Source organism: Heterodontus francisci, unplaced genomic scaffold (assembly GCF_036365525.1).
Source record: "Heterodontus francisci isolate sHetFra1 unplaced genomic scaffold, sHetFra1.hap1 HAP1_SCAFFOLD_500, whole genome shotgun sequence".
NCBI classification, from domain to species: Eukaryota; Metazoa; Chordata; class Chondrichthyes; order Heterodontiformes; family Heterodontidae; genus Heterodontus; species Heterodontus francisci.
The window spans coordinates 285,349-312,092 of record NW_027142279.1 but is presented as its reverse complement, the minus strand read 5'-3'; the positions used below and the strand labels follow the sequence as shown (position 1 = coordinate 312,092).

At 46.4% G+C, this 26,744-nt stretch overlaps 1 protein-coding gene across 1 annotated transcript in view; it reads right to left on the bottom strand.

Moving 5' to 3' along the window:
* LOC137366904 (uncharacterized) overlaps positions 1-26,744 on the bottom strand; it is a 63,472-nt gene that overhangs the window by 15,564 nt on the left and 21,164 nt on the right. The window contains exons 4-11 of the mRNA XM_068028461.1: positions 20,971-21,047; positions 20,712-20,876; positions 13,291-13,423; positions 13,062-13,138; positions 12,806-12,967; positions 12,307-12,402; positions 11,202-11,261; positions 1,021-1,116 (exon numbers count right to left, since the gene is read on the bottom strand). Coding sequence (XP_067884562.1) covers positions 1,021-1,116; positions 11,202-11,261; positions 12,307-12,402; positions 12,806-12,967; positions 13,062-13,138; positions 13,291-13,423; positions 20,712-20,876; positions 20,971-21,047 — 866 coding nt within the window. The remainder of the gene's footprint in view (positions 1-1,020; positions 1,117-11,201; positions 11,262-12,306; positions 12,403-12,805; positions 12,968-13,061; positions 13,139-13,290; positions 13,424-20,711; positions 20,877-20,970; positions 21,048-26,744) is intronic.

Below are 26,744 nucleotides of genomic sequence, written 5' to 3'. Positions count from 1 at the left end.
CCCTGAATGACTATATCCCAATCCCCTCAGTCACTATAGCCCACTGCCCTCAGTCACTATGTCCCACTGTCCTCAGTCACTATGTCCCTCTGCCCTCAGTCACTATGTACCATTGCCCTCAGTCACTGTGTCCCACTGCCCTGAATGACTATATCCCAATCCCCTCAGTCACTATATCCCACTGCCCTCAGTCACTATGTCCCACTGTCCTCAGTCACTATGTCCCGCTCCCCTCAGTCACTATGTCCCACTCCCCTCAGTCACTATATCCCTCGCCCCTCACTGACTATATCCCACTGTGCTCAATCACTATGTCCTACTGCCCTCAATAACTATATCCCACACCCCTCAGTCACTTTGTCCCACTCCCCACAGTCACTATATCCCTCTCCCCTCATTCACTATGTCTCACTCCCCTCAGTCACTACATCCCACTGCCCTCAATCACTATGTCCAACTTCCCTCAGTCACTACATCCCACTCCCCTCAGTCACTATGTCCCACTCCCCTCAGTCACTACATCACTCTCCCCTCACTCACTATATCCCACTGCCCTCAGTCACTATGTCCCACTTCCCTCAGTCACTATATCCCACTGCCCTCGGTCAGTGCAACCTTCTCCCCTCAGTCAATGCATCCCTCTCCCCTCAGTAACTATGTCCCACTCCCCTGAGTCCCATTGGTGCGAGGATCCAGAACTAGAGGGCACCGGTTTTAGGTTCGTGGTAAAAGTCACAACAGAGACAGGAAAATCTTTTCACACAGCGTGTGGTTAGGATCTGAAATGCACTGCCTGAGAGTGTGCTGGAGGCAGGTTCAATTGAGGCTTTCAAAAGGGAATTGGAAAATTGTCATTGGAGAAATAATCTGCAGTGCGACGGGGAAATTGCAGGAGTGGGAGTAGATGAGTTGCACAGGCATAGAGCTGTCAAGGTGACGATGGGCTCAATGGCCTCTTCCTGTGCTGTAACCAGTCTCTGATACCATGATTCTGCGATGATGACCCCACATGACAGGTACCTGAGCTTCCAGAGCCCGCTGGGGTGGAGGATGAAACCTCAGTAGATTCTCTAGTTGATTGTTCCTCGGATTCCTGCGTTTGGGAAGTCACGGGTTCTGTATTGAAGGGAGGGAGATATTGCAAAGTGAGACATGGAGAAAAACACATCAGGTCAACAGGATGGTGCTCGTGTCAGGAGAATGACAGATAACAATCTTTATAAAACCATTATCTTCCATCCTGTTCACTACATTACTGCGTCACACTCCCCTCAGTCACTGTATCACACTCCCAGCAGTCACTGCATCACACTCCCAGCGGTCACTGCATCACACTCACCTCAGTCACAATATCATACTCCCCTCACTCACTGTATCCCACTCACCTCAGTCACTGTATCACACTCACCTCAGTCACTGCATCACACTCCCCTCAGTCACTGCATCACACTCTCTCAGTCACTGTATCACACTTCCCTCAGTCACTATATCACATTCCTCTCAGTCAATGTATTCCACTCCCCACAGTCACTCGATCACACTACCCTCATTCGCTGCATTCCACTCCCCTCAGTGACTGTATCATACTCCCCTCAGTCACGGTGTCACAGTACACTCAGTCGCTGCATCCCACTCCCCTCAGTGACCGTATCCTACTCCCCTCAGACACTGTATCACAGTCCTTGAGTCACTCCATCACACTCCCCTCAGTCACTGTTTCATACTCCCCTCAGACTCTGTATCACACTCCCCTCAGTCATGTATCACATTCCCCTCAGTCACTGTATCGCACTCCCCTCAGACACTGTATCACACTCCCCTCAGACACTGTATCACACTCCCCTCAGTCACTGTGTCACACTCGCTCAGTCACAGTATCACACTTCCCTCTGTACTGCATCACACTCCCCTCAGTCACTGTATCACACTCCCCTCACTCACTGTGTCAGACTCCACTCTGTCACTGTATCACACTTCCTCTGTCATTGTATCACACTCCCCTCAGTCACTGTATCACATTCCCCTCAGTCACTGTATCACACTCACCTCAGTGACTATGTCCCACTCCCCTCAATCACTATGTCCCCCAGCCCTCAGTCACTATATCCCACTCACCTCAGTGACTATGTCCCACTCCCCTCAATCACTATGTCCCACAGCCCTCAGTCACTATATCCCACTGCCTTCAGTCACTATGTCCTACTGCCCTCAATGACTATATCCCACTGCGCGCAATCACTATGTCCTACTGCCCTCAGTAACTAAATCCAACTCCCCTCAGTCACTTTGTCCCACTCCCCACAGTCACTATATCCCTCTCCCCTCACTCACTGTATCCCACTGCCCTCAGTCACTATGTCCCACTGTCCTCAATGACTATATCCCACTCACCTCAGTGACTATGTCCCACTCACCTCAGTCACTATGTCCCTCTGCCCTCAGTCACTATGTACCATTGCCCTCAGTCACTGTGTCCCACTGCCCTCAATGACTATATCCCACTGCCCTCAATGACTATATCCCACTGCCCTCAGTCACTATGTCCCACTGTCCTCAGTCACTATGTCCCACTCCCCTCAGTCACTATATCCCTCGCCCCTCACTGACTATATCCCACTGCGCTCAATCACTATGTCCTACTGCCCTCAATAACTATATCCCACACCCCTCAGTCACTTTGTCCCACTCCCCACAGTCACTATATCCCTCTCCCCTCATTCACTATGTCTCACTCCCCTCAGTCACTACATCCCACTGCCCTCAATCACTATGTCCAACTTCCCTCAGTCACTACATCCCACTCCCCTCAGTCACTATGTCCCACTCCCCTCAGTCACTACATCACTCTCCCCTCACTCACTATATCCCACTGCCCTCAGTCACTATGTCCCACTTCCCTCAGTCACTATATCCCACTGCCCTCGGTCAGTGCAACCTTCTCCCCTCAGTCAATGCATCCCTCTCCCCTCAGTAACTATGTCCCACTCCCCTCAGTCCCATTGGTGCGAGGATCCAGAACTAGAGGGCACCGGTTTTAGGTTCGTGGTAAAAGTCACAACAGAGACAGGAAAATCTTTTCACACAGCGTGTGGTTAGGATCTGAAATGCACTGCCTGAGAGTGTGCTGGAGGCAGGTTTAATTGAGGCTTTCAAAAGAGAATTGGAAAATTGTCATGGCAGAAAAAATCTGCAGTGCGACGGGGAAATGGCCCGAGTGGCAGTAGGTGAGTTGCACAGGCATAGAGCTGTCACGGTGACGATGGGCTCAATGGCCTCTTCCTGTGCTGTAACCAGTCTCTGATACCATGATTCTGCGATGATGACCCCACAAGACAGGTACCTGAGCTTCCAGAGCCCGCTGGGGTGGAGGATGAAACCTCAGTAGATTCTCTGGTCGATTGTTCCTCGGATTCCTGAGTTTTGGAAGTCACGGGTTCTGTTATAAATGGAGGGAGACATTGCAAAGTGAGACATGGAGAAAAACACATCAGGTCAACAGGATGGTGCTCGTGTGAGGAGAATGACAGATAACAATCTTTATAAAACCATTATCTTCCATCCTGTTCACTACATTACTATGTCACACTCCCCTCAGTCACGGCGTCACGCTCCCCTCAGTCTCCATCACACTCCCCTCAGTCACTGCATCACACTCCCCTCTGTCACTGTTTCACACTCCCTCTGTCACTGGATCACACTACCCTCAGTCTCTGCATCACACTCCCCCAGTGACTGTATCATACTCCCCTCAGACACTGTATCACACTCCCCTCAGTCACTGTATCATACTACCCTCAGTCGCTGTATCCCACTCCCCTCAGTCACTGTATCCCACTCACCTCAGTCACTGCATCCCACTCTCCGCAGCTACCACATCCCACTCCGTGCAGTGAATACATACCACTGCCCTCAGTCACTATATCCCACTGCCCTCAATCACTGCATACCTATCCCATCAGTCACTATATCACACTCACCTCAGTGACTATGTCCCACTGCCCTCAATGACTATGTCCCACTCCCCTCAATGACTATATCCCACTGACCTAAGTCACTATGTTCCACTGCCCTCAGTCACTATGTCCCACTGCCCCCAATGACTATATCCCACTCCCCACAATGACTATATCCCTCTGCCCTCAGACAATATGTCCCACTGTCCTCATTCATTATGTCCCACTGCCCTCAGTCACTATGTTCCGCACACCTCGATGACTATTTCCCACTGCCCTCAATCACTATGTCCTACTGCCCTCAGTAACTACATCCCACTCCCCTCAGTCATTATGTCCCACTCCCCTCAGTCACTATATCACTCTCCCCTCACTCACTATATCCCTCTCCCCTCACTCACTATATCCCACTCCCCTCATTCACTATGTCTCACTCCCCTCAGTCACGACATCCCACTGCCCTCAATCACTATGTCCAGCTGCCCTCAGTAACTACATCCCACTCCCCTCAGTCACTATGTCCCACTCCCCTCAGTCACTATGTCCCACTCCCCTCACTCACTATATCCCACTACCCTAAGTCACTATGTCCCACTCCCCTCAGTCACTACATCCCTCTCCCCTCACTCACTATATCCCACTGCCCTCAGTCACAATGTCCCACTGCCCTCAGTCACTATATCCCACTCACCTCGGTCAGTGCAACCTTCTCCCCTCAGTCACTACATCCCTCTCCCCTCACTCACTATATCCCACTGCCCTCAGTCACAATGTCCCACTGCCCTCAGTCACTATATCCCACTCACCTCGGTCAGTGCAACCTTCTCCCCTCAGTCACTACATCCCTCTCCCCCAGTAACTATGCCCCACACCCCTATGTCCCATTGGTGGGAGGATCCAGAACTAGAGGGCACCGGTTTTAGGTGAGTGGTAAAAATTACAACAGAGACAGTAAAACCTTTTCACACAGCGTGTGGTTAGGATCTGAAATGCACTGCCTGAGAGTGTGCTGGAGGTAGGTTCAATTGAGGCTTTCAAAAGGGAATTGGAAAATTGTCATTGGCGAAACAATCTGCAGTGCGACGGGGAAATAGCAGGAGTGGGAGTAGGTGAGTTGCACAGGCATGGAGCTGTCACAGTGACGATGGGCTCAACGGGCTCTTTCTGTGCTGTAACCAGTCTCTGATTCCATGATTCTGCGATGATGACCCCACAAGACAGGTACCTGAGCTTCCAGAGCCCGCTGGGGTGGAGGATGAAACCTCAGTAGATTCTCGAGTCGATTGTTCCTCGGATTCCTGAGTTTGGGAAGTCACGGGTTCTGTAATAAAGGGAGGGAGACATTGCCAAGTGAGACATGGAGAAAAACACAACAGGTCAACAGGATGGTGCTCGTGTCAGGAGAATGACAGATAACAATCTATATAAAACCATTATCTTCCATCCTGTTCAATATATTGCTGCGTCACACTCCCCTCAGTCACTGTATCACACTCACCTCAGTCACTGTATCACGCACACGCCAGTCGCTGTATCTCACTCCCCTCAGTCGCTGTCTCAGACTCTCCTCAGTCGCTGTATTACACTCCCCTCAGTCACTGCATCACACGCCCCTCAGTCACTGCATCACACTCTCAGTCACTGTATCACACTCCTCTCAGTCACTGTATCCCACTCCCCACAGTCACACTATCACACAACCCTCAGTCGCTGCATCCCACTCCCCTCAGTGACTGTATCATACTCCCCTCAGTCACTTTATCACAGTACCCTCAATCACTATGTCCCACTGCCCACAGTCACTATATCCAACTCCCCTCAGTCACGATGTCCCATTCCCCTCAGTCACTGCATCCCTCTCCCCTCACTCACTATATCCCACTGCCCACAGTCACTATATCCCTCTCCCCTCAGTCATTACATCCCTCACCCCTCAGACAGTACATCCCACTCCCCTCGGTCATTATATCCCACTGCCCTCTGTCATTTCCCCACACTCCATCAGTAAGAGACTGGATGGGTCACTGAGACTGAGCACGTCAGGTATCACACTATGTGTGTCTATAATATGATTCCAGTTTATTTGGGTCAGATCTGTTCTCACTCTACTGAGATTGGTTCTCCCTCAATGAATTATCTTTCCTCCGGATTTCTCATTGTCCTTTTCCATTGCCAACCTAAACCACATGATATGATGGTCACTGTCCCCTAAATGTTCCCCGACTGACCCATAATTCACTTATCCAACCACATTTCCCAGAACCAGATCCAGCAATGCCTCCTTCCTCGTTGGACTGGAAACAAACTGACGGAGGGAATCCTTCTGGACACACTCTAGAAATTCTTGTCCCTCTCTGCCCTTTACACTATTACTATCCCAGTCTATATTCAGATAACTAAAGCCCAACGATATATCTACACTTTAACTCTTGCACTTCTTGGTTGCTCCATGCAAATCTGTTCCTCTATATCTTTCCCACTACTTGTTGGCCTATAGAATACACCCAGAAAGGTAATGGTATTTCTTTCCTTGTTTCATTCTAATCTGATGGATTCTATCCTTGGTTCCTCTCCGACATCATCTCTTTCCAGCACTGTAATGTTCCTCTTTATCAATACTGATACCCCTCCTCCTTTCCTTCCATCCCTCCCTTTCCTGAGCACATTGTAGTCAGGAATATTCACTACCAGGTCCTGCCCCTCTTAGAGCCAGGACTCTGTTATTGCCACAACATCATATTTCCACATGGCTATCTGCGCCTGCAGCTCAACAACCTTTTTTACCACTCTCATTGCATTCTCATATACACACACATTGAACTGAATTTACAGCTCATCACCTTCCCTCTTACACTGTCCCTGGCTAATACGTTACTCTTTTCTACTCCAGTGTTATCTGTCCCTCCTAATTCTCTGTGCATCTGTGTTTTGCTCTGTAATATTGCTCGGACCCCTGTTTTCCCTGATGTATATTAATGACATAGACTGGGGCGTACATGCCACAATTTCATAATTTGCAGATGACACAAAACCTGGAAGTATTGTCAACTGTGAGGAGGATAGTGATAGACGTCAGGAGGTTATAGACAGGCTGGTGGGATTGGCAGACAGTGGCAGATGAAACTTAACGCAGAGAATTGTAAAGTGATTCATTTTGGTCGGACGAACGAGGAGAGGCAATAGAAAATAAAGGATACAATTGTAAAGGGGGTGCAGGGGCAGAGGGACCTGGGCGTACGTGTGCACAAATCATTGAAGGTGGCAAGACAGGTCCAGAGAGCGGTTAATACATTCGGAAGGATGTGAAGGTATTCGAGAGGGTGCGGAAATGATTTACGAGAATGGTTCCCAGGATGAGGGACGTCAGTTACATGGATAAATGGAGAATCTGGGGCTCTTGTTCCTGGAGAAGAGAAGATTAAGAGGAGATTTGATCGAGGTGTTCAAAATCACGAGGGATCTGGACAGAGTAGACAGGGAGGAATTGTTCCCATTGGTGTGAGGATCCAGAACCAGAGGACACCAGCTTTAAGTGAGTGGCAGAAGTAGCAACAGAGACAGGAAAACCTTTTCACACAGCGAGTGGTTAGGATCTGGAATGCACTGTCTGAGAGTGTGCTGGAGGCAGGTTTAATTGAGGCTTTCAAAAGGGAATTGGATAATTATCATCGGAGAAACAATCTGCAGGGAGATGGGGAAATGGCAGGAGTGGGAGTAGGTGAGTTGCTCAGGCAGAGAGCTGGCACAGTGACGATGGGCAGAACGGCCTCTTTCTGTGCTGTAACCAGTTTATGATTCCATGATCCTGCGATGATCACCCCACAAGGCAGGTACCTGAGCTTCCAGAGCCCGCTGGGATAGAGGATGGACCCTCAGTGGATTCTGCAGTCGATTGTTCCTCGTATTCCTGAGATTGGGAAGTCACGGGTTCTGTAATAAAGGGAGGCAGACATTGCAGAGTGAGACATGGAGAAAAACACAACAGGTCAGCAGGATGGTACTAGTGTCAGGAGAATGTCAGATACCAGTCTTTATAAAACCAAAATCGTCCATCCTGTTCACCACATTACTGTATCACACTCCCTTCAGTCACTGTATCACATTCCCCTCAGTCACTGTGTCACACTCCCTTCAGTCACTGTATCACACTCCCCTCAGTCTCTGTTTCACACTCCCTTCCTTCACTCTATCCCACTCTCCTCAGTCACTGTATCCCACTCTCCTCAGTCACTGTATCCCACTCCGCTCAGTCAATACATCCCACTCCCTTCAGTCACTACATCCCTCTCCCCTCAGTCACTATATCCCACTGCCCTCATTCACTACGTCTCACTCCCCTCAGTGACAACATCCCACTCCCCTCGGTCACTGCATCCCTCTCCTCTCAGTCACTGGATGCCACTCCCCTCAGTCATTACAACCCACTCCCCTCAGTCACTATGTCCGTCTCCCTCAGTCACTACATCCCTCTCCCCTCAGTCACTACTGCCCACTCTCCTCAGTCACTAAATCCCACTCCCCTAAGTCAATAAATCCCACTGCCCTCAGTCACTCCGTCCCACCCACCTCAGTGACTACATCCCACTGGCCTCAGTCACTGCAACCCACTCCCTTCAGTCACTATGTCCCTCTGCCCTCAGTCACTGTATTCCACTCCCCACAGTCACTGTATCACATTCTCCTCAGTCTCTGTATCACACTCCCCTCAGTCACTGTATCACATTCTCCTCAGTCTCTGTATCACATTCTCCTCAGTCTCTGTATCACACTCCCCTCAGTCACTGTATCACACTTCCCTCAGTCACTGTATCACACTCCCCTCAGTCCCTGCATCCCACTCCCCTCAGTTACCACATCCCACTCCACTCAGTCAATACATCCCACTCCCTTCAGTCACTAAATTGTACTCCCCTGAGTCACTAAATCGCACTTCCCTCAGTTACTACGTCCCACCCCCCTCAGTCACTACATCCCACTGCCCTCAGTCACTGCATCCATCTCCCTTCAGTCACTATATCCCACTGCCTTCAGTCGCTATGTTCCACTGCCCTCAGTCACTATATCCCACTCCCCTCGGTAACTGCATCCCTCTCCCCTCAGTCACTACATCCGTCTCCCCTCAGTCACTACATCCCACTCCCCTCAGTCACTATGTCCCAATGCCCTCAGTCACTACATCACTCTCCCCTCAGTCACTGAATCCCACTCCCCTCAGTCAATACATCCCACTCCCCTCAGTCACTATGTCCCACTGCCCTCAGTCACTACATCACTCTCCCCTCAGTCACTGAATCCCACTCCCCTCAGTAAATACATCACACTCCCCTCAGTCAATACATCCCACTGCCCTCAGTCACTATATCCCACTGCCCTCTATCATTGCCCCACACTCCAGTAAGAGACTGGATGGGTCTCTGAGACTGAGCACTTCAGGCGTCACAGTGTGTGCGTCTATAATATGATCCCAGTTTATTTGAGCCAGATCTGTTCTCATTCTATTGAGATTGGTTCTCCCTCAATGAATTATCTTTCATCCGGATTTCTCTTTGTCCTTTTCCATTGTCAACCTAAACCACATGATATGATGGTCACTGCCCCCTAAATGTTCCCGACTGACCCTTAATTCACTTGTCCAACCTCATTTCCCAGAACCAGATCCAGCAATGCCTCCTTCCTCGTTGGACTGGAAACAAACTGACGTCGGGAATTGTCCTGGACACACTCTAGAAACTCTTGTCCCTCTCTGTCCTTTACACTATTACTATCCCAGTCTATATTCAGATAATTAAAGCCCAAAGATATATCTACACTTTAACTCTTGCACCTCTTGGTTGCTCTATGTAAATCTGTTCCTCTATATCTTTCCCACTAGTTGTTGGCCTATAGAATATACCCAGCAATGTCATGGTATTTCTTTCGTTGTTTCACTCTAATCTGATGGATTCTATCCTTGGTTCGTCTCCGACATCATCTCTTTCCAGCATTGTAATGTTCCCCTTAATCAATACTGATACCCCTCCTCCATTCCTTCCTTCCCTTTCTTTCCTGAACAGCTTGTAGTCAGGAATATTCACTACCCAGTCCTGCCCCTCTTAGAGCCAGGACTCTGTTATTGCCACAACAACATATTTCCACATGGCTATCTGCGTCTGCAGCTCACCAACCTTATTTACCACTCTCTGCACATTCATGTACACACACACTAATCTGAATTTGCAGCTTATCACCATCCCTCTTACACTGTCTTACATCCCCGCCCAATATGTTGGTCTTTTCTTTTCCAGTGTTATCTGTCCCTCCTAATTCTCTGTGCATCTGTATTTTGTTCTCTAATATTATGCGGACACCTGTTTCTCTTGATGTATATTAATGACATAGACTGGGGCGGACAGGCCACAATTTCAAAATCTGTAGAAGACACAAAGCATGGAAGTATTGTGAACTGTGAGGAGGATAGTGATGGACGTCAGGAGGTCATAGACAGGCTGGGGGGATGGGCAGACAGTGGCAGATGAAATTTAACGCAGAAAATTGAGAGGTGATTCATCTTGGTCGGCCGAACCAGAGGCAATATAAAATGAAGGATACAATTCCAAAGGAAGTGCAGGGGCAGAGGGCCTTGGGGGTACATGTGCACAAATCATTGAAGGCTGCAAGACAGGTCGAGAGAGCGGTTCATACGTTCAGAAGGATGTTAAGCTATTCGAGAGGGTGCGGAAATGATTTACGAGAATGGTTCCCGGGATGAGGGACGTCAGTTACATGGATTGATCAGAGAAGCTGGGGCTGTTCTCCCTGGAGAAGCGAAGATTAAGAGGAGATTTGATCAAGGTGTTCAAAATCACGAGGGATGTGGACAGAGTAGACAGGGAGAAACTGTTCCCATTGGTGGGAGGATCCAGAACCAGAGGACACCGGTTTTAGGTGAGTGGTAAAAGTAGCAACGGAGACAGGAAAACCTTTCCACACAGCGAGTGGTTAGGGTCTGGAATGCACTGCCTGAGAGTGTGCTTGAGGCAGGTTCAATTGAGGCTTTCAAAAGGGAATTGGATAATTATCAGAGGAGAAACAATCTGCAGGGCGACGGGGAAATGGCAGGAGTTGCTCTGGCAGAGAGCTGGCACGGTGACGAGTGGCTGATTGGCTTCTTTCTGTGCTGTAACCAGTCTAAGATTCCATGATTCTGCGATGATAACCCCACAAGGCAGATACCTGAGCTTCCAGAGCCCGCTGGGATAGAGGATGGACCCTCAGTGGATTCTGCAGTCGATTGTTCCTCGGATTCCTGAGTTTTGGACATCACGGATTCTGTAATAAAGGGAGGGAGACATTGAAGAGTGAGACATGGTGAAACTCACAACAGGTTAACTGGATGGTACTTGTGTCAGGAGAATGTCAGATAGCAGTCTTTATAAAACCATAATCTTCCATCCTGTTCGCGATATCACTGTATCACACTCCCCTCATTCACTGTATCACAGTCCCCTCAGTCACTGCATCACACTCCCCTCAGTCACTGTATCACACTCCCATCACTCACTGTAGCCCACTTCCCTCAGTCACTGAATCCCACTCTGCTCAGTCACTGAATCCTACTACCCTCAGTCACTACATCCCACTCCCTTCAGTCACTACATCCCTCAGTCAATACATGGGGCGGCACTGTGGCACAGTGGTTAGCACCGCAGACTCACAAGTCCATCAACCCGGGCTCAGTTCTGGGTACTGTCTGTGTGGAGTTTGCAAGTTCACCCCGGGACCACGTGGGTTTCCGCTGGGTGCTGCAGTTTCCTCCCACAGCCTAAGACTTGCAGGTTGATAGGCAAATTGGCCATTGTAAATTGCCCCGAGTGTAAGCAGGTGGTCGGAAAATGATGGGGATGTGGTAGGGAATATGGGGCTAATGTAGGATTAGTATAAAATGGGTTGTTGGTCAGCACAGACTTGGTGGGCCGAAGGGCCTGTTTCAGTGCTGCGTCTCGAAATAACAAATAAAATGTCTCGCCTCTCAGTCAATACATACCACATCCCTCAGTCGCAATGTCGCTCTCCCCTCAGTCACCACATTCCACTTCTCTCAGTCACTGCACCACTCTCCCCTCCGTCTCTACATTCCATCTCCCTCAGTCTCAACATCCCACTCCCCTCCGTCAATACATCCCACCTCCCTCAGTCACTCTGTATTAATTGCCTCTGTCACGACATCCCACTCATCTCAGTCACGGCGTCCCTCTCCCCTCATTCACTGCATCCCACTCCCTCAGTAAGAGAATGGATGATTCCCAGGACTGATCCGTTATGGAGTCACATTGTGTGAAGACTTTGTTTCGAATGGACCCCACAAGGGGGATACCTGATGTTCCAGACACCGCTGGGGTAGACGATGATCCTCTAGCGGATTCTCGAGTTGATTGTTCCTCGGGTTCCTCAGTTGCGACAGTCTCTGGATCTGTAATAAAGGAAGAGGGCAGAGTGGAGAAAACCCGAAGAGCTCATGTGTTTAGTACTCGAGTCCAGACAGTGCCAAATTTTCATCTTTATCAAACCCTCGACGATCCAATCCTACTCCTCGTGAACATTGCTTCCTGGAGAGGGAGTGTGAGGTGCCCAGCACTGCAGTGGGGACCTGACGTGAGCCATGAACACTGCAGGGATCAGAGTGCATGCTAGACAGGGACAGCAGAGTTTGGTTCAGTTCCCTAGAGTTTCAGTGAAGTACACTTTGTGTTTCAGATCCTTTATTCACTGTGTCCCTTACAATGAGTAAAGGGGAAAGTAAACTGTCTCATTTCTGTGGGTGACACGGGACATCCCAGAATCGCCCTCTGGATGACATAGAAGCAGCAACGTACCAGTACAATAAGCAATGCAGTAAAATAACGACTTCAACTCATAAACGAAGTAACTGCTGCAGTTTTTGATCCTAATCTCATGGGTCCAGTAGCAGTGATTTCCACCCCAGTTAAAACAAACCGTCCTCGTTACGACCCCCTGTCCCACACTGGGATGGGAACCTGAAATGAGAGTTTATAAATATTGAAGAATGTAACTGATGTGAACAGTGCTGGACAGTGAATATAAATCTAATATTATAAAGCCTAACAATACCTTGTAACCAGCCTGGGCTTGCTGTGGAGCAGTGATACACTGGTACGCTAGTTTCTGGAATCTTCCATCCACCAGAACTGAAACAACAATCACAGAGTCAGCCACTGACCTGACGGTAATTATTAACTGTTCGAGAGACTGGTACCGGTAGAGAATACCAGAAACTGGGGACAATTCCTCACTCCTCTCTTATTGACTAGTTTATCCTGAACTTGTTCCTTTACATTACCTTTTAAATCTGTACCATCCGAAGTGAAGACCATCATCACACTTCCACTGAGTTTCAGTAGAATCGATGCTCCTCCAGGGCTGGTCCAGGACTGTGTGATGTACACACGGGTCAGTGAGTGCGGAGTCTGTGACTGAGTGACAGAAAGATGTTTAATGTTAATATGTGATATTACATCTGAACTGGGAAACGTTTGAAATGTAATAGGTTTTGAGCAGGTGAAAGTGGGAAGGATGTGAAGAAGAACCAAAGGAAAGGTCTGTGATAGGATCGAGTGCAGGTGAGAATAAATTACAAAATATCAGATGGTGCAAGGCTATATCGAGTGTCCAGTCAAAAGATCAAACACGATCGGGACCCATTTATCCACACCTTTCACCCCACCAGCCTTCTTAATCAATGGAACATCCTCCCCCAATTCAGTAACCTCCAACTTGATGGCACCAAACACATCCCCCCTCCCGTTTCTGCATTCCAAAGGGCCCATTCCCTCCGAGACTCCCTGCTTCACATCTCAGTCTCTGTCAACAGCCTTCCCCTTTCTGAATGCAGAATTCCATGCAAGCAGAGGAGATTCAGCACTTTTACCTCCTCTCTCTCCATATTGTTCAGGCCACAAAAATCCCTTCCATTACTTTGGACTTCCTTTAATTTAGTCTTGTTTTGACCAAGGCGGTGGTAATGCACTGTTAATTTAGTCCTGCTACTCCACAGGTCACAACATATTGTTAAAACTTCCCACCAGCCAGAAAGTAGCCAAATTAAACACGCTATTTGTCCCCCAGAATAAAACACACCAAACCAGGTTTCTTGAATGAATACAAATCAACTATTTATTAATATACCAAGTCTTAAACAATAATGAGATAATTGCATGTGAAAGGACACCCGTGTCTCACTGCACCTCCCCTTTCCCAACCTATCACCGTTCAGATAATAATCTGCCTTTCTGTTTTTGCCACCAACTTCTCATTCTTCCTAACATTCATGCACACACACATACATTCAAAAAGTTAACTGGGGAGATTTACAGCTGTTTCTTCAGAATAAAAGGGAGAAAATAAAGTGATTGAGTTTATTCCATTCTGATAGGATGCTTCCAGTATGGTGAGCTGTCCCAGAGTCAAATAGCCAGATGCCACTCGAAGTCTCTCCAGGCGAGTTTGTTGAGCAGTCTATGATGGATAGGCGTTCAAAGCAATTTGTCTGCAGCAGGCGTCACACAGGTCTTTCAGAAAAGGGTGCAGCAACACGTGCACTTGGGTTTTGAAGTATCAGTCCAGCAATGGATTCTTTCTTGCGATTTCAGGATCTCCCAAAACACAGGGTGCATCAGGAATCGCTCTTGAGGCAGGGATTCATCATAGAAATATAGAAAGCTGGAGCAGGAGTAGTCCATTCAGCCCTTCGAGGCTGCACCGCCATTTAATACGATCATGGCTGATTATCCAAACTCAGTAGTCTGTTCCCGCTTTCTCCCCATATTCCTTGATTCCTTTAGCCCGAAGTACTAGATCTAGCTCTTTTTTGAATATATTTAATGATTTGGCCTCAACTGCTTTCTGTGGCAGAGAATTCCTCAGGTCACCACCCTCCACATCTCATTCCTAAATGGGTTTGCCCTTTATCCTTAGACTGTGACCCCTGGTCCTGGACTCCCCCCGCCATTGGGAACATCCTTCCTGCATCTAGTCTGTACAGTCCTGTTAGAATTTTGTAGGCTTCTATTGATACTCCCTCTCGTTCTTCTAAACTCTAGTGAATACAAGCCTAATCGACCTAATCTCTCTTTCTACGTCAGTCCTGCCATCCCAGGAATCATTCTGGTGAACCTTCGCTGCACTCCCTTATAGCAAGAACATCCTTCCCAAGATAAGGAGACCAAAACTGGATAAAATACTCCGGATGTGGTCTCACCATGGCACTGTACAACTGCAGCAATACATCCTTGCTCCTGTACACGAATCCTCTCGCTGTGAAGGCCAACATACCATTTGTCTTCTTAACTGCCTGCTGCACCTGCATGCTTACTTTCAGCGACTGGTGCACTAGGACACCCAGGTCTCGCTGCACCTCCCCCTTTCCCAGTCTATCACCGTTCAGATAATAATCTGCATTTCTGTTTTTGACACCAAAGTGGATAACCTCACATTTATCCACATTATACTGCATCTGCCATTATTTGCCCACTGACTCAACCTGTCCAAATCACACTGGAGCTTCTTTGCATCATCCTCACAGCTCGTACTCCCACCCAGCTCTGTGTCATCTGCAAACTTGGATATAGAGCATTTAATTCCCTCATCTATATAATTAATATATATTGTGAATAGCTGGGATCTCCAGAGACTAGAGGCAATAGGAATCTACCACCTTTTGAATGCAATGGCTTCCTTTCATCAAAATAGTCTTCCTCCACAGATAGTAACAACTCCTCTTTTCCTGGGTCATATATACCCAAAAACCTCATGATTTCACGCTTAGTTTTAGGGATAGGGAACTCCACTAATGCTTGCACATTTGCAGTTCTTGGCAGCACAACTACTATATGTCCAAGGTCGGTCACTCATACTTTGCGAATTCACTTTTTGCCAGACTTACCACCAAATCAGCGGCTTTTAATTTTTTAAACAGCGTTTTAAGTGTTCCTTCCTAGGGTTACTGTATGGTTACTGTAATGGCATTACTCAGCACTGATAAACACCATCTGGTGTGACAAAAGCTGACATTTCTTTTGCTCGAGGTGTCAAAGGAACTTGGTAGTATCCCTTTAACTGATCTATCTTTATAAGAAATATGGCACTGCCCATTCTGTCAATACAGTCTTCGAAGTTAGGATTGGGTAGAAGTCTGCCTTTGTTACTGCACTGACTTTTCTGTAGTCTATGCAAAGTCTGATCGACCCATTAGGTTTCGGCACTAATACCATTGGTGAACTCCAGCTGCTTTGACTAGATTCAAGTAAGTTGTTCTCCAACATGTATTGGATTGCTGTTTTCACTTGGGCCTGTTTGCCTGGACTTACGCAGTATGGATACTGTTTTAAAGGAACTGATGAGCATCCACATCATCTGTGGCTAAGGTTATATATCCTGGCTTATCCCTACAGACTCTTTTAAATGTTGTGAGTAGCCTCGTTGTTCTGCATGTAAGTACGAAAGCATGTTGTCCAATTTTCGTAGACATTCTGTATTATCTAACCGGATAGTAGGAGGTTCAATCTGAGAATTCTCGAGGCCTCCTTCTGCCTCATCGTCTCTATTCTTTTCCTTCTCAACATTCCCCATTACCTGACATATCTGTACTCTGACAGGAGATAGAGGTCTAGGGTTCCCTATTAACCTTCACCTTGACTTTCTGTAACAGGTTTACTTTTTAAAAAACACTATGTTTCCAGCTCCCCCTTGGTGAATAATTTTTCACTGCTTTCCAATTATAAGGCAAATAAACCAGCACAACAGGTTTTCTCAGCTTTAAAGAAGAAAAGTGAAATTGTATTAAACTGAAACTTAACCTCTAATTCGGTTAATGCCATGGGATACTGGACGCGCCCATACTAACACACACATGCAATACCCACATGCAGAGAGAGACAGAAAGAGAGTGAATAAAGTGGAAAAGTTTGAGGCAAAATCTGAAGAAGTTTTTTGTGTTATGGTTCTGCGAGCTCACTGTAGAGTCCTTGATTGTTGGCAGGTCTTGCTTTTTGTTGGGGCCAAGTATTCTTCTTAAACCTTGTTCGCTGTAGGAGACTTTTCTCTCTTGTCGTTCATGCATCTTCAGTGGATTTGGAGTTCTGTGAGAAAGAGATGGGAGCAGGCAGACAGGAGAGGCTGTGGCAAGCCAGCCAGGAGCGATCTTCTCACACCAGTGGCAAACGGACATGCTCGCTGAGTTCAAACTGGCTGGATAATTCAGAAAAATCCCGGTTGCCCAGCGGGTTAGTCATGTGATTAATTGATCTGACCACGTCTTGGATTGCAGCAGTCTCTGGAATGCTCCTCTTACACACAATACCTGGTGATCAAGGTCCATTGTGGGTTGAATGTGTTAGGGAATGGCCCTTTGTCCTTCCAATCACCACCTGTTAATATGCAAATGTCTTTTCCAGGCACGGCCGATCTGCTGAACAAGTCCTTTCTTCACTCCAGTAACAGTTTAAAATCAATGTTCATGACAACATTAATGTGCCTCATTTATAGCAGGTGGGGGCCTAGGATGACAACTGGTTTATCCTCCTCCCTGTGATAATTTTGTTTTCATATATTGATATGACACAAGCCCTTTTTCTGGTGGTCACGGATGTCAATCAAGTAATTTACCTTAATTATTATTTTGACCACTTTATACAGATCACTGAACCGAGCTTTTAATACTTCGCCCTGCAATGGTAATAATATTAATATTTCAGCCCTGGGTTGAAAATTTCGGATCTAAACGTTTTGTCGTATTGGCTTGGGATGCTTTAAGGTGTTCCTGAGCCACATTGCAAGATCTGTGAGCTTTTCCCAGAACACAGATACATGGTCTAGTATTGAAGATTCATCCCTTCACTCTGAGAACCTGTCTTTGATGTGTTTTAGAGGATCTCTTATTTCATGTCCATAAACCAATTCGAAAAGGCTGAAATCTGTAGACCCATTTGGTGAATCTCTCCTGGCAAATTAAAGTAATCCAAATCATGGCGAATTCATGACAGTATGCTCGAATTATTGTTTGGAGAGTTTGATGGTACCTTTCTGGAGCTCCCTGTGTCTGTGGGTGATATGCTGAAGATTTTAACTGTTTGATGTCCAAATTAACCATGACTTCTTGAAATATCTTCGACATGAAATTAGAACCTTGATTCGATTGAACTTCAAGTTGTAATCCATATCTCGTAAAGAATTGGGTTAACTTTCCTACTACTACTTTAGGAGTAATTGTCCTCAAGGGAATGGCCTCTTGGATTGAGTAGCCATATCCATGATAGTAAGTATATATTGCTGTCCTGATTTTGTTTTTGGCAATGGCCCTACAAAATCTACCAATACCCTACTCAATAACTGATAGGGGAATTAGGAGTGTCGGTTTTATGATAGGTTACAGTTTTCCCACCATTTGTCACGTCTGGCATGTCCTAAAAAACTGTCTTACGTCCTTTTCAAGGCCTGACCAGTAGTAATGTTGCCTTTTTTGTGATTTGGTCTTGCAGATGCCATGTGTCATGCTCGTAAAATGTCTTTTGCCAACCCTAATAATTCCTGGCGATATTTAGGTGGCACCACTACCTTTTGAACAACCTTCCAGTTTTCCACAAGTCCATGAGGTGGTCTCCATTTCCTCCTAAGAACCCTGTCTTCAGCATAATAGCCTTCTGGAACTCATTTTGTCTCTGATTCTGTCAGAGCCGACTCTGTTATTCCATGTAACTCTGGATCAGCTTGCTGTGCTGCCTTTATAGATGATTTGTTAAACATCTCAGTTGAATTATCTAAATCCCCAAGGAAAGTTTCAGATACCCAGCTATCTGTTTGTGGTGCCAATGTTATCTCCGACAATGGAACTTGCTCGGGTTACTACTCACGCAGGAAATATTCCTAGAACTTGTTCCTGTAATTGATATGTTTCTCTAACTTCACATGGTTTCCCTTTGACTATGGAAGAAGCTGATATTCCTTCTCCGGCCAAACCATTCCCCAGGGGTAGGTCAATTCCGTCTCCCAGCAATCTATGGACAAGTACGACAGTTACCTTCCCCAACATTAGCTTGCACCCCAGGTGCACATGATACAACGGAAGGGTATATGCTCCCCGCCAATACCATTAACTAAAGCTTTAGCATTCAGTGCGCTCTCTGGTGGAAAGGTTATACCATCCCCCAGCAAAAGAGTTTGGGTTGCTCCTGTAACCCGAAGTATAACGATAGGTTTGCCTTCCTCACTTGAGGGGTATAGAGTTGCTTTTCCTTCAGACAAGTATTTATAATAACTTCCAGGTACCTATTCTCAACCCCCACACTCACTTTTTTTTGCATCTGCTTTTTACAGCTGCCGTTAAAGCTACAGCCTGCTCTGCTGTACTCTCAGTCCGAGCCCCTGTCTCTGCATTAGCTTTGTTTACCCCAACAAGTCCTTTGGGTTTACATCGCAACTTCCAGCATTCTAAGCGAAGCTGTCCCACCCTGTGGCAATGATAACACTTCGGCTTGTGGACTTCACTCCTACCCTCAGCACCTTCCTTTCTGGCCTGAAGAGGGGATCCTGGGGCGTTACCAGCTGTTCCTTCTTGTCCCCGAATACTTCCTCCCTTTCACTCTTGCACCCTCTATGCTTCTCGGGTCTGTGGTGCTGACAGACAAAGGGTATTAGCTTATTCACAAGCTGAAAATCATCAGCACTTTCCACTGTTTGCCTGGCTTTTAAAACTTTCAGGTTATCTACATGAGTTCTCACGACTGGAGTGAGTGAACATTAAATTCTTCCAGGAGAATTAGTTCACTTAGGTTCTCATACGTGGCTTCTATCTTTACTGCCCGTATCCAATGATACAAATTAATTTTCTTTGCCCTATAAAATTTTATATAAGTCTGCCCAGCCAATCTCTGGAGGTAACAAAACTTCTGTCAGGAAGCTCCAGGGACTAACTCAGACGCATCGAGAATAGCATTTTTTGTCATCTCATAACCTGCAGAAGCCTCTTCAGGAAACATGGCATAAAGCTCATGAGCTCTGCCCATTAACCTGTTTTGCACAAGCAGTATCCAGCTTTCCTTTGGCCATTTCATTCGTTTGGCTATTTAAAAAAAAATGCCTCTACTTCCCTTTCCTCAAACTTAGGGAGAGCTTGTATAAATTTAAACAGCTTTTCACTGGGTCCTGCGCTGGATTAAGATTCTTCCTGGCCATAATGTTCCCTTGAGTCAAGACTACCCTCTTGTACTCGTTCCATCTCTCTTAATTTGAATTCCCTTCCTCTCTTTCACTTTCTCTCTGAAATGCTCTATTATATCTCACACTCCTGCTTTCCCTATTCATGTTTTCGTACTCTTCTCACGATCAATGGGCACGGGAAAGGGAGCATACAGGTACAGCCCTGCACCCTGGAACCCTCACGATCCATGGGAGTTTGGTGTGCAAAGATCTCTCCCTGTTCCTGCTCCAGCTCCAGTCCATCAGGACCCTGCTGCTATGTCCGACACTCATCTGAGAACCTAAAGTACAATCCTGACGGAAAAATCCCGAGACATTCCAGCCCTCTCTCCAGACAGCATCATCTGATTCAGTTCCCGAGAGCTTCAGTGAAAAGTTCACATTGTGCTACAGATCCTTTATTCACTGTGTCCCTTACAATAAGGAGAGCAAGTCAACAGTCTTATTTCTGTGGGTGACACGGGACATACTAGAATCACCCAACTGGGCCATATAGAAACAGCAATCTACCTGTACAATAAGCAGCGTCACAGCCGGGTGGAGGCTTCAGCTCATAAACGAAATAACTGCTGCAGTTTTTGATGCTTATCTCCTGTGTCCAATGGCAGCGATTTTCATTCCAGTTAAAACAAATGGTCCCCATTACTTCCCCTTGTCCCACACTGGGATGGGAACCTGAAATGAGAGTTTATAAATATTGAAGAATGTAACCGATGTGAGCAGTGCTGGACAGTGAATGTAAATCTGATATGATAAAATCTGACAATACCCTGTAACCAGCCTGTGCCATATGTGGAGCACTGGCGCGCTGGAACAACAGTCTCTGGAATCTTCCATCCACCAGAACTGCAACAACAATCACAGAGTCAGTCCCTGAACGGATGGTAATTATTAACTGTTAGAGAGACTGGTAGCGGCAGAGAGTACCAGAAACTGGGGCAAATCACTTACTCCTCCCTATTGATCATTTCACCTGAAATTACACCTGTAATCACAGAATCACAGAATCGTTACAATGCAGAAGGAGGCCATTCGGCCTATCGTGTCCGCACAGGCTCTCTGAATGAACAATTTGTTCTGTTCCATCCCGCCTTCTCCCCGTAACCCTGCACATTCTTCCTTTCCATATAACTGTCTAATTCCCTTTTGAATACTTCAATTGAACCTGCCTCCACCACTTCCCAGGTAGCCCATTCCAGACCTTAACCACTCGCTACGTGAAAAGGTTTTTTGTCTCTTACCAAATACTTTAAATCTGTGCCCTCTCGTTCTCGATCCTTTCACGAGTGGGAACAGTTTCACTGTATCTACTCTGTCCAGACCCCTCATGATTTTGAGTGCCTCCACCAAATCACCCCTCAGCCTTCTTTTCCCTCAGGGCAAAAGTCCTAACTTCTCCAATCTATCTTCATAACTGAAGTTTCTCATCCCTGGAACCATTCTTGTGAATTTTTTCCATACTCTCTCCAATGCCCCCGCGTCTTTCCCAAATTGCGGTGCCCAGAATTGGACGCAATATTCCAGCTGAGACCAAACTAGTGTCTTATGCATGTTCAACTTAACCTCCTTGCTCTTGTACTCTAAGCCCCTGTTCATAAAGCCCAGGATTCTGCAGGCTTTATTTAACCACGCTCTCAACCTGTCTCGCCAACTTCATTGATTTATGCACATATACACCCAGGTCCCTCTGCTTATGCACCCCCTTTAGAATTGTACCCTTCATTTTTCATTGTATCTCCATGTTTCTCCTACTAAAATGAATCTTCGCTGCATTGAACTTCATGTGCCACTTGTCCCCCATTCCACCTATCTATGCCCTTTTGAAGTTCTACACTATCCTCCTCATATTTCACGATCCTTCCAAGTTTCGTATCACCCACAAATATTGAAATGGTGCCCTGCACACCAAGGTCTAAGTCTTTAGTATATAGCAAGGAAAGCAAGGGTCCAATACTGATCCCTGGGGAACTTCACGACAAACCTTCCTCCAGCCTGAAAAACAATCATTAATCACTAATCATAATAGAAAATGCAGGAAATACTCAGTAGATCTGGCAGCATCTGTGGAGAGAAAGCAGAGTTAATGTTTCAGGTCAAAGAACAAAGAACAAATAAAAGTACAGCACAGGAACAGGCCCATCGGCCCTCCAAGCCTGCGCCAATCCAGATCCTCCATCTAAACATGTCGCCTATTTTCTAAGGGTCTGTATCTCTTTGCTTCCTGCCCATTCATGTATCTGTCTAGATACATCTTTAAAGATGCTATCGTGCCCGCGTCTACCACCTCCGCTGGCAACGCATTCCAGGCACCCACCACTCTCTGCGTAAAGAACGTTCCACGCATTTTCCTTCCTAAACTTTTCCTCTCTCACTTTGAACTCGTGACCCCTAGTAATTGAGTCCCCCACGCTGGGAAAAAGCTTCTTGCTATCCATCCTGTCTATACCTCTCATGCTTTTGTACACCTCAATCAGGTCCCCCCTCAACCTCCGTCTTTCAAATGAAAATAATCCTAATCTACTCAACCTCTCTTCATAGCTTGCGCCCTCTATACCAGGCAACATCCTGGTGAACCTCCTCTGCACCCTCTCCAAAGCATCTACATCCTTTTGGTAATGTGGCGACCAGATCTGCACGCAGTATTCCAAATGTGGCCGAACCAAAGTCTTATACAACTGTAACATGACCTGCCAATCCTTGTACTCAATACCCTGTCCGATGAAGGAAAGCATGCCGTATGCCTTCTTGACCACTCTATTGACCTGCGTTGCCACCTTCAGGGACCAATGGACCTGAACACCCAAATCTCTCTGTACATCAATTTTCCCCAGGACTTTTCCATTTACTGTATAGTTCACTCTTGAAATGGATCTTCCAAAATGCATCACCTCGCATTTGCCCTGATTGAACTCCATCTGCCATTTCTCTGCCCAACTCTCCAATCTATCTATATTCTGCTGTATTCTCTGACAGTCCCCTTCACTATCTGCTACTCCACCAATCTTAGTGTCGTCTGCAAACTTGCTAATCAGACCACCTATACTTTCCTCCAAATCATTTATGTATATCACAAACAACAGTGGTCCCAGCACGGATCCCTGTGGAACACCACTGGTCACACGTCTCCATTTTGAGAAACTCCCTTCCACTGCTACTCTCTGTCTCCTGTTGCCCAGCCAGTTCTTTATCCATCTAGCTAGTACACCCTGGACCCCATGCGACGTCACGTTCTCCATCAGCCTACCATGGGGAACCTTATCAAACGCCTTACTGAAGTCCATGTATATGACATCGACAGCCCTTCCCTCATCAATCAACTTTGTCACTTCCTCAAAGAATTCTATTAAGTTGGTAAGACATGATCTTCCCTGCACAAAACCATGTTGCCTATCACTGATAAGCCCATTTTCTTCCAGATGGGAATAGATCCTATCCCTCAGTATCTTCTCCAGCAGCTTCCCTACCACTGACTTCAGGCTCACCGGCCTATAATTACCTGGATTATCCCTGCTACCCTTCTTAAACAAGGGGACAACATTAGCAGTTCCCCTGTCCTCTGGGACCTCACCTGTGTTTAAGGATGCTGCAAAGATATCTGTTAAGGCCCCAGCTATTTCCTCTCTCGCTTCCCTCACTAACCTGGGATAGATCCTATACGGACCTGGGGACTTGTCCACCTTAATGCCTTTTAGAATACCCAACACTTCCACCCTCCTTATACCAACTTGACCTAGAGTAATTAAACATCTGTCCCTAACATCAACATCTGTCATGTCCCTCTCCTCGGTGAATACCGATGCAAAGTACTCGTTTAGAATCTCACCCATTTTCTCTGACTCCACGCATAACTTTCCTGCTTTGTCCTTGAGTGGACCAATCCTTTCTCTAGTTACCCTCTTGCTCCTTATATATGAATAAAAGGCTTTGGGATTTTCCTTAACCCTGCTTGCTAAAGATATTTCATGACCCCTTTTAGCCCTCTTAATTCCTCGTTTCAGATTGGTCCTACATTCCCGATATTCTTTCAAAGCTTCGTCTTTCTTCAGCCTCCTAGACCTTATGGATGCTTCCTTTTTCCTCTTAGCTAGTCTCACAATTTCACCTGTCATCCATGGTTCCCTAATCTTGCCATTTCTATCCCTCATTTTCACAGGAACATGTCTCTCCTGCACGCTAATCAACCTCCCTTTAAAAGACTCCCACATATCAAGTGTGGATTTACCTTCAAACAGCTGCTCCCAATCTACATTCCCCAGCTCCTGCCGAATTTTGGTATAGTTGGCCTTCCCCCAATTTAGCACTCTTCCTTTTGGACCACTCTCGTCTTTGTCCATGAGTATTCTAAAACTTACGGAATTGTGATCACTAATCCCAAAGTAGTCCCCTACTGAAACTTCAACCACCTGGCCGGGCTCATTCCCCAACACCAGGTCCAGTATGGCCCCTTCCCGAGTTGGACTATTTACATACTGCTCTAGACAACCCTCCTGGATGCTTCTTACAAATTCTGCTCCATCTAGAATTCTAACACTAAGTGAATCCCAGTCAATGTAGGGAAAATTAAAATCTCCCATCACAACCACCCTGTTGCTCCGACATCTTTCCATAATCTGTTTACATATTTGTACCTCTATCTCACGCTCGCTGTTGGAAGGCCTGGAGCACAGCCCCAACATTGTTACCGCACCCTTCCTATTTCTGAGTTCTGCCCATATTGCCTCACTGCTCGAGTCCTCCATGGTGCCCTCCTTCAGCACAGCTGACATCCTCTTTGACCAGTAATGCAACTCCTCCACCCCTTTTATCTCCCTCTCTATCCCGCCTGAAGCATCGATATCCTGGGATATTTAGTTGCCAATCATGCCCTTCCCTCAACCAAGACTCAGTAATAGTCAGTGACCTTCCATCATATGCCTGTTTTTTATGTAGACAGAGCTGCTCATTATTCTGCCACTCTCTCTGGACTAATGCTTTGTATTTCACCACAAACATTAACACACTCTTTGCCTATGTCCCATGACAGCTTTGTTGTTTAACCTCTCCTGCCCTCTGTCCTATCACACACCTTCCTTTTTGTTCTTATCCCCGTCATCCCCCGCCCCGCCCTTCACTTGCTTAAAACCGAATTCTTTTGTCACCTTTGCCAGTTCTGATGAACGGTCACTGACCTGAAACGTTAACTTTGCTTGTCTCTCCACAGATGCTGCCAGACCTGCTGAGTATTTCCAGCACTTTCTGTTTTTAGTTCAGATTTCCAGCATCTGCAGTATATTGTTTTTATCCATTAACCACTACTCTCTGTTTTTGGCCATGCAACCAACTCTTTATCCATGTTGCTACCGTCCCTTTTATTCCATGAGCTACAAGTTGGCTCACAAGTCTGCTGCGTGGCACTGTATCAAATGCCTTTTGAAAGTCCATGTGCACTACATCAACAGCATTGCCCTCATCAACCCTTTGTGTTACATCTTCAAAAAAGCTCCAGAATATTAGTTAAACATAATGTTTCCTGAACAAGTTTGTGCTGGCTTTCCGGAATTAACCTGCATTTGTCCATGTGACTATTAATTGCGTCCCGAATTATTTTTGATAGAAGTTAAACTGACTGGCATGTAGTTGCTGGGCTTATCTTTACACCCTTTTTTGAACAAGGATACAATATTTGCAATTATCCAGTCCTCTGGCAACACTCCTGAGTCTTAGGAAGACTGAAAGGTTGTGGCCAGTGCCTTCGGAATTTCCACCCTCACTTCCCTCAGGATCCTTGGATCCATCCCATCCTGTCCTGGTGCTTTATCAGCTTTAAGTGCAGAAACCCTATCTAATATCTCCTGCTCATCAAGTCTGAATGATTCTATTTTTAAAAATTACCTCCTGTTTCACTATGGCCTGGGTAACATCTTCTTCCTTGGTAGCAACAGGTGCAAAGTATTTATTTAATACCTCAGCTATTCTCCCTTCCTCCATGTTTAAAACCCCTTTCTACGGCCCTACTCCTCTTTTTACCAACCGTTTACTATTTATATGCATATGGAAGACTTTGGAATTCCCTTTTGTGTTCGCTTCCAGTCTCTTTTCATACTCCATTCTTGCTTCTCCATTTTATTTTTCACTTCCCCTCTGAGCCTTCCATATTCAGCCTGGTTCTCCATTGTGTTATCTGCCTGACATCCATCAGAAGCACGCTTTTTCTTCTTCATCGTCATCTCTATCACTTTCGTCACCCAGAGAGCTCTCGATTTTTTTACCGTATCGATCCCCTTCGAGGGAACATACCTTGACTGTGCCCGAACTATCTCTTCTTGGAAAGTAGCTAATTGTTCAGCAACCGGTTTTCCTGCCAACCTTTGATTCCAGTTTATTTGCCCCAGCTTCATGCTTATCGAATTTAAGTTGTCTTCCCCCTAGTAATTAGTTTCAGTCTAGATTGTTCTTTGTCCTTTTCCACAGCCAAACTAAACATGATGAAACAATGATCTCTGTCCCCTAAATGTTGTCCTACTGATATTTGATCTACTTGGTCCACCTCATTCCCAAGAACCA